Source organism: Physella acuta, unplaced genomic scaffold (assembly GCF_028476545.2).
Source record: "Physella acuta isolate Inbredline_101_S28 unplaced genomic scaffold, ASM2847654v3 ptg001498l, whole genome shotgun sequence".
Classification (NCBI taxonomy): Eukaryota; Metazoa; Mollusca; class Gastropoda; family Physidae; genus Physella; species Physella acuta.
The window spans coordinates 80,292-89,883 of NW_026733013.1; the positions used below are offsets into that span (position 1 = coordinate 80,292).

Here is a 9,592-nt window from a genome sequence, read left to right on the forward strand (position 1 = left end):
TAACATAACTTAAATGTGTTGTCTGATCAAGTAATAAGCTAATAAGCGTACCAAAATGTGTAAATAGCCAAGATTCGAGCAACACATAATATTCAACGATTCGCACACGGAAAACATCTGTCAATAGCATCAGACAGCAAATACAAAGTATCGTTAACAAAGAACTGAAATCACTTATCACGCACACAAAGAGACTGGCCATTAACAGGGCCGTAGAAAAGAGAGAGGACTAAGTTGTTATAATGCTCTGTCATCTATCCGTCTATGTGAATATGTATGAGGTTTCAGACTCGGTTATTGTGTATCGATTATGCGAACCAATGCAGGAAATGGGGAGGGGTGGAGGAAAAGATTGAGAGAGGGATGAAGACAGCTGGGAAGAGAAAGAGAGGATGAACTGTAGTGTAAGATTATGCAGAGGAAGAAAGACCATAGGGATTTTCATAACAAAAAACAAAACAGCTTTCATAGATAGTTATGCTGAACCGATGAATATATGATGGACATAAAGTGTTTCTTTCAGAAATTTTTCTCCGGGGTGGGGCGCACTTAAAAAACTTTTTAAGGGAAGGGGGAAGGATTAAAATGACAGACACTTGTTAACGCATACATTTTCTATTTTAATTTTTATATTTATTTGTTCGGGGGGGGGGGGGGGAATTATGGACGTGCGTCGGAGAATGGGACAGTGCTTGAAAGAATCTCTTATGACATACAATTCGAATAGAGTACCTTTTAACAGAGTCTTAAGAACATATTAGTGGTATCAGATAGAAAGACATCAACAACACTAAAAGAAACAATGCACATAGCTATGGTGTACACAAGGCATATATCCTCAAGGACGCCGAACTAAACGGATGGGGCAAAAAAAAATCGTAAAACAAAAAAAAAGCACCAAAAACAGGACGGCGCCACGCGGCGGCAAGTATAAATGGGTCATCGAAGGTCACCCAGCTTCAGACTCGCCACATCCGGTCACGTGTTTAAGTAATGAGACGGGAATATATTATCACTAATCAGACATTAATCTGTTGCCATGGCTACAGTATAAACCCTCGCGTCCACAGTGAGCGTCCAAGAGAAAACACGCACTCCGCTATAAATGTATCCAGAAAATGAACTCATGGTGGGTTGTTAAATAATAACTACTCTACGTCTAATCCAAGATTTATATTTTCTTTTACAAAGGTGACTTTTCAATATTATTTGAATGGCGATGGCAAATAACGGTTAGTTGGCTTGAACATTGGTAAAAAATGTTAATATGCGGCGTGTGTGTGTGTTTAAGGGAGGGGGTGTATTGACACCAAAATGGCTAACTTATCATTATGTACCAAGAAAGAATTCGGGATATATAACTTTTAACACTACAACCCCTCTCTCCCTGTTACGGTACCATGGACCATGCCCAACACCGTGTAAGCATTATAGTATTTATAGGGGCAGTACAGCAATATTGCTGGAGTAACTTGTTTCTACTGCGTTGACGTTAAGAGCAGAGTTTCTCAAGGAAATGCGTAAACCGACTTCAGCAGATAAATTTAACAAAAAATAAAATGCTATTGTGGGTATTTTTACAATACAAATGGAATTTTTCATTTTTGGATATGTGCGTCAGAATCGTAATAATGTAATTCCTAAATGGAATTTCATGTATGGATATGTGCATCAGAAATTGTAAAAATGTAATTCCTAACACCGAATACGAATAATTTCATATCCTGTGCTACGCCCCAATAGGAAGCATTGACCTTAAAATGTACATACAAAAAACGTTTCTCGCTGCCACCAATCAGGCTTAAGCCGATTGCCCAATCCTTGAAATCACAAGATCCTTATTTCATCATTTCTATTTAAAGAAATGAACTTATCACTGCATCCGGTAACGTATATTTTAAAAAATGCCTCGAGTCTATATGGCGGACATAATTGGACTACAAAAACGGCTTGGCATTAGCCTCTCTGGAAACAACTAAATGTAACCACAATGCAGATTAAGCTTACGGCCATTCTAGACTGGTGTAGGAAAAAAAATACTGTTCAGAAATATCTATTGCTGATGGGAGAGCTTCTGAAAACCAGGAAGTGTTAGGCATGCTTACAATGTAGGGGCTCTACTCAATTGGTGGTGGCAGGTGGCAGCTTGAAGTATCGAACCTGTGGAATCATTCTTTAACACACAGACACAAAAAACCCGCATGTGACATATCGTTTTGGTCTTGATAATATAGTATGTTATTACTAGCTCTAAGGCTTCTAATTACCTTACTTAAAGTTCCCTTTAAAACTTGAGGATACAAGGGGTAAATGAAGTCTATACAGTGGCGTAGGCAGGGGGGTCATAACCCCCCCCCCCCCATAGACCCCTCGATATATAGACAAAGTTTGAGGGGGGGATGCAAATCGAAAGTTTGAGGGGGGGGTGCAAATCGAAAGTTTGAGGGGGGGGGGGGGGTGCAAATCGAAAGTTTGAGGGAGGGTGCAAATCGAAAGTTTGTCCCCGGGTAAAAATTGGAACCCCCCCCCCCCCCCCTTGAGACGATCCTGGCTACGCCACTGAGTCTATAGGCATATGAAATGTGATTTCCCCGACTAATAAGGGCTGAGTAAACTCAAAGCTGTACGGAGAATATCTGGTTGTTAAAAACACACTTAACTACTCGACCACTCCGTACCATCTTAAGATAAAAAAACAATAGGTCAATACACGCCTCCTGTTAAGACAATTTTGTTCCTTAAAAAAATACCTGTCAATCAACGGATCCCACATCAGTAAACAATTCAGCATTGAAAATATTTTTAAGTACTAAAACTACCCCAAGACAGCATAGTAAAAACATGCTCACTGTACTACTATAGGATGATGTACTGCGGTATTCTAAGAATCTGTCAACATAACTTTAAACTGTACTAAATTTTGACATGGCTGGTTGCTATGGGTGTTAGGACAAGATGTCACGTGATGCTGACATAGGGGACAGGATGTCATGTGGTGTAGACATGGGGACAAGATGTCACGTGGTGTAGACATGAGGACAGGATGTCACGTGGTGTAGACATGGGGACAGGATGTCACGTGGTGTAGACATGGGGGGAAAAGATGTCACGTGGTGCTGGCAGCCCAGTATGTCACGTGACAGTGCTGCAGGACGAAGTTAATCCTATTAGAACCTTGGTAATGCGATTACTTACTTGCAGAAAAAGGTTAAGGCACTGAGTTCAATAAACTGACGGCACAGACTGTAGGTCAAAGCAGCCATCGGTACAGAATGTAACAAGGCCATAAGTAGGCTCTACAGTATGTCGATAACATAACCATAGGTACAGACTGTAACAAGACCATATATATGTAGGCCCTTCAGAATGTCGGTAACATAACCATAGGTACAGACTGTAACAAGACCATATATGCAGGCCCTACAGTATGTTGGTAACATAACCATAGGTACAGGCTGTAACAATACCATATGTAGGCCCTACAGTATTTTGGTAACATAACCATAGGTACAGGCTGTAACAATACCATATGTAGGCTCTACAGTATGTTGGTAACGTAACTATAGGTACAGGCTGTAACAAAGGCATATGTAGGCTCTATGTTGGTAACAACCATAGGTATAAAGCCATATGTAGGACCTACAGAATGTTGTTAACACAGCCATATACTGGAGGCAGGACATAACCAATAACATACAACATGTCGGGTGAGGGGAAAAATCATTTATTAACACAACGATACGATCTCTCCAACCAGCTGTTGAGATTTTTTATTTAAAAAAAAACGTAACTAAAGACGTTTTTTTTTATAACCGCGAATTGCTTAGCATTCCTAACAACGGATTTATTGTGTGAAACAATCTGTCTTATAGACCATTCTCCCTGTTGTTTTCCCCTTGATTAAAATCAATCCACCCCCAAACGCTTGCACTAAATATATTTCCAGTACTGCTGCACTGCAAGAGTATTTGAGCGTGTTGAGACCGAGCTCTCCAGCCCCCCAATCAATACCCGCGCGACGGTCAGGCCTGAACACAATCCTAATACCGCGGGGATCAGATGACCCAGCGCAGCCTCCCCAACATTCAGCACGGTGCTGGACGTTTTACTGCACGCCATTGGAATGGGGCTGACAAGGGGTTTAAGTCTGACCAGTGAGTGACATTGTGTCAAAGCTTTAGCCTCGTTCAATCAACTATGAAATAATTTTCTGATAAAGAGCTTTAGTTTAACTACCTTTTTAAAAAAATAATATTTAAGCTGGGTTTAGCAAAACAAGTATGGCCGGTTCGAACACATTGCAGCTAGGCCTATATACATTTCTTTGTCGGGTATATATCTCACTCACTGTTTTTTTTCAGCATCTGCCGAACCCCGCCCCCCCCCCCCCCCCACAACGAAATAGATGTTATACAGATATTATATACTTTTACCAGTACCCAGTCACGGAGAAAAAAGTCCGAAAGAAACACTGATCGCACCGATTCCGCCAGCCTTTTCCCAAGACGACCACACCTCTCTTATTCCGACCCACACCTCTCTTATTCCGACCCACACCTCTCTTATTCCGACCCACACCTCTTTTATTCCGACCCACACCTCTCTTATTCCGACCCACACCTCTCTTATTCCGACCCACACCTCTCTTATTCCGACCCACACCTCTCTTATTCCGACCCACACCTCTTTTATCCTGGCCCACACCTCTCTTATTCCGACCCACACCTCTCTTATTCCGACCCACACCTCTCTTATTCCGACCCACACCTCTTTTATTCCGACCCACACCTCTCTTATTCCGACCCACACCTCTCTTATTCCGACCCACACCTCTCTTATTCCGACCCACACCTCTCTTATTCCGACCCACACCTCTTTTATCCTGGCCCACACCTCTCTTATCCTGACCCATACCTCTCTTAATCCGACCCACACCTCTCTTATCCTGGCCCACACCTCTCTTATCCTGGCCCACACCTCTCTTATCCTGACCCACACCTCTCTTAATCCGACCCACACCTCTCTTATCCTGGCCCACACCTCTCTTAATCCGACCCACACCTCTCTTATCCTGGCCCACACCTCTTTTATCCTGGCCCACACCTTTCTTATCCTGACCCATACCTCTCTTAATCCGACCCACACCTCTTATCCTGACCCACACCTCTCTTATCCTGGCCCACACCTCTCTTATCCTGGCCCACACCTCTCTTATCCTGGCCCACACCTCTCTTATCCTGGCCCACACCTCTCTTATCCTGACCCATACCTCTCTTAATCCGACCCACACCTCTCTTATCCTGGCCCACACCTCTCTTATCCTGACCCACACCTCTCTTAATCCGACCCACACCTCCCTTATCCTGGCCCACACCTCTCTTAATCCGACCCACACCTCTCTTATCCTGGCCCACACCTCTTTTATCCTGGCCCACACCTCTCTTATCCTGACCCATACCTCTCTTAATCCGACCCACACCTCTCTTATCCTGACCCACACCTCTCTTATCCTGGCCCACACCTCTCTTATCCTGACCCATACCTCTCTTAATCCGACCCACACCTCTCTTATCCTGGCCCACACCTCTCTTATCCTTACCCATACCTCTCTTAATCCGACCCACACCTCTCTTATTCTAACTACGGCTATTACACCACTAGCGTGACATTATATATCATTAACATATAGGCGCGGCACTGTAAGACACTGACATGTATACCTGACAAAAAGTTTAAATAAAATCTTTGTTAAATCGTGAAATATATACCAAACATATCTGTATCAGTTTATGCATTAAAAAAAGTAAACAAAATCTTGGTTTGTAACGTATCAAATCTAATTTTGTACAACGATGATTGCAAATTATTCTATAGTGGGACCAGTGTAATATGTTTAGGCAATTTTTTTTAACGACGAGCTCGCGTCAGAGTTTCTTTCAGGCATCTCCCTCCCTCCCCCCCCCCCCCCCCCCCCCCGAACGAAATGGAATTTATATAGAAAATATATACTTTTGACAGTGTCCTCTACCCCCCCCCCCCCCCCCCCCCCGGAAATTGTTGTCCGCCCTTTTGAAAATTTCAAGTGCACCCCAGAGAAAAAAGTCTGGAAGAAACACTGGCTCGCGTATAAAGAAAAAGTACCATATTCCTTAATAAAAAATTATATGTTTCACAGAGAGAGGGACACGCTTCTTTTACCCGTTTCAGTATAAATTTCAAGCAAAGACCAAAATAAAAAATAGCATACATTCAAAACGTTAGTGGAACCCGCAAGTACGGAAGTTTTTGTACAAGCCAACATCGACATAGTTTATGTACCAACAATACAAGTTGACAGATTTATTGACGCGATCAGATGATAATAGTCTACATAAAGTAAGCATTGTGCTTAGACCAGCTGGTTTAAGCCCACTTGACAAGTCATTGAGTGTTTCCCTTCATTTGACACACGTTAGAACAACAGCTTTTGGTTTTTTAACACCAACCATCATTCATAAGCCAGAAGATATTTAAGTGTAATATGGTTAAGAGGTACGGGTAAAAAAAATACCAACAAGTGATTATTGTAATTATTTTAGGAAGAGAAATAAAAAGTTCAATGTTTTAAAAACTGTAATAATTCCCTGCACCAGAACAAAGGGAACTAGTCAATGTAACGCCCACCAACATACAAGGGTACTTGTCTTGAGTAGGTAACGGGCCCCATGATACTATTATGAACCGCTGCCATGGCAACTGATGAACTCTACATGCCCTGTGGACCTTCAGGTCTAACACCGTGTTTACACGTGCGACATGTAAACTATACACGTCTAGGGGGGAAAAACTCCCAGCAAGTAAGTATAGATCTACATGTTCCGTGGGAAAAATGTTTCTATCGACATTAACCGAGTATTTTACCTTACCATACAGCAGTGGTTCTTAACCTTTTTAGAGGTGCGAACCCCACCAGTTTCATATGCGCATTCACTGAACCCTTCTAAATAGTTATATCGTCCGTACTGACAAAACCCGATCGTGAATCGCCTGAGTCAGGTGTGTGTCTTGATCTTCGCAGAACCCTGAGACGGACTCATCGAACCCCTCGGGTTCGATTGAACCCATGTTAAGAACCACAGCCACTTAGCAAACACCGATACACCCGCCACCCACTAGCTTAACTTTCAAGACTAGATAAACAGAGACGCCTTTTTATCGACGGACATGGAGAATACGTCTAATATCAGAACCAAAATCATCTAGCGCATGTACAAAATCTGGTTCAAATAAAAGCACAGCACTACAGCCAACAACCTCCATTGCTATCGTCATGTACAACAACACTGTACAACAGGTTGCGTCAATGTATTCCCAAAATACTCAGCCAAAAGATCAACGTAGCGCTCGACCCCCAAAAAAAGCACGCACGTCATAAAAAGCGCCTGAACGAGTTAGTTAACCTGTCTGCGATGCCGTGTAAAAACAATGCGACTAGTTGGCCCAAGGTTGTATGGGACATCCCCTCACCTGTTTGCACGCGCGGATTATGCGCGTGAGTTCTTCTTTAACCAGGACAAACCTGCAATACTGCTGGCACAACCACCGATTTGAACGAGTTCAGCTGCGCGGCAGAGTTGATCTACTTTTATATTAGGATTCTAAGAAAATCACAACCACTTGTCTATACCTTACAGTAGGCTGGACAACGTAGTACAATATCAAGGTTTTTTTCTGCACAAAGACTAATCTGTTAGGTGCAGGGTTGGAGTCAAGAATATTGCCAGTAGTAGTCCCCAGTAGTACTAGTAGCATTACCGTCAGAGATAGGGTGGCATTACTTGCCAAAGTATTAAAATAAAGACCAGTCCAGATCTATAAATAAGGCATGTGTAAAAAGAAAACGTATCTGTAATACAATGTAAGAATATCTATTATACACTGGGCTACTGGCTAGGTAGTGTAACAGTCAGGTACTTAATATAAACAAAGTCCAGATCTATAAATAATGCATGTGTAAAAAGAAAACGTATCTGTAATACAATGTAAGGATATCTATTATACACTGGGCTACTGGCTAGGTAGTGTATCAGTCAGGTACTTAATAATATAAACACAGTTCATCCATTTAGATTATGATCCTAAATGAAGACAAATTATATTATTTTTTGTGTATTTGATGTTTTCTAAATCTAGTCCTTGCCCATTACCAGATGCTGCATTATTTTATTCATGCTATTACAGCAGTTTTAACTGATATCCCCAAATTATTGCTGTTTCCCATTACAAAATGTCATAAATGTCTTGCCAAGTGCGCTCATCTGCCATCTGGCAATGAGCCAGCCTAATACCTAATCTAGAAAACAGACATGCCAATATTTTATAGACTTTCCAAAGGTCAATCATTTATGGTCAGAGTTTTTTTAAGGCATCTTCTAAACTTCTTCACTGTAAGATGGGACAGCAAGGTCGAATAGTAGAGCTTACAACTGCTAAGACTAAAGTCTTGAGTTGGAGTTTGGGTCCAAGTCCATCAAATGTCCCTGGAGTCCACCCAACTTTTATGGGAACCTGACTAACGATAAGGAAAGCCATCCATAGCGCCCATAGACACTATCCCTTCACATGCCAAGGTCACAGATACGGGTGAACTCTACTTCACTTGCCCCATGGTCCATCAAGTTCGAGAAGGAACATTACTTTTACATACTGTACGATTAATCCACTAAATCTAGACTAAAATATAGAATCTACAACTGACATCTAAATCTAGTCATTTTGAGATTTTTAAAAATATTACAACAATGGATGGTAAAATTTAGTGTCTAGACTTTTATTTTAATTAGGCTTATAACTAATACAGTTCAGCCTTTAAAAAAGCCAAACTTTTATTACCTCTGTAACTGTTATGACTGGGTTAGGGTTATTTTAATACAGAAGATTGTCTAGTGAAAATTAAATAACAATCGAATAACTTAGGCCCCCACCAGCTAAAGTTCACGTTGGAAAAAAAATTGCATTCTGTTTTAATAGTAGCTTAAATCAGAGTGATTGATAATGATATATAGCTTAATTGTTTTTCAAAGTCTACATAGTTAGCTGCCATTATTTTGTCCACCTCACTTTTAAAATATTATATATAATACTAGGGTACCAATCCCATGTGTTGCTGCAGGCTTCTAAGATATTTTAAGAGCATTTCATCAAAGTGTTACCAATAATATATTTTTAGTCGAGTAACCTTGCTTTCTAAAACTGAGTTGTTAAAATGTAAATAAAACATGAACAATATTTCTTGGACCATAATTGTTGGGGTGTGGGTTTGTCCACTCTACCAACCAGACGCACCAGGGTGTGCTGTATGAAAGTTTTGAATGTGCATTAAGCACATAATAGTAGTCTAAAATACACCTTTACAACCATTCAGCTGTCAAGGCCACGAAAGTTGCAGAATGTTCTTAGGAATCACTAGTTACACTACCACAGGGGCGCCAGATACAGTCCCTGGTTTGGTTTAATCATGGAATGTCATGTGCCACTGCGTTCCTATTGTGGGGTTCTCTTTAAAATGAATCTAAGACCTAACTAAGCCAGAAGCAGGTAAGCCATTCTAATC

At 41.3% G+C, this 9,592-nt stretch overlaps 1 protein-coding gene across 1 annotated transcript; it reads right to left on the bottom strand.

Annotated features, from left to right (window-relative positions):
• Nucleotides 1-5,129: 5,129 nt before the first annotated feature.
• Nucleotides 5,130-5,603, bottom strand: LOC131928413 (uncharacterized). The gene has a single exon (XM_059284445.1). It carries the CDS (start codon nucleotides 5,601-5,603, stop codon nucleotides 5,130-5,132), a length of 474 nt encoding a protein of 157 aa, XP_059140428.1.
• Nucleotides 5,604-9,592: the final 3,989 nt, after the last annotated feature.

Bases quoted from the DNA above. Each gene is read 5' to 3' on its own strand.
- LOC131928413 (XM_059284445.1), bottom strand. From the start codon at position 5,603: ATGGGTAAGGATAAGAGAGGTGTGGGCCAGGATAAGAGAGGTGTGGGT.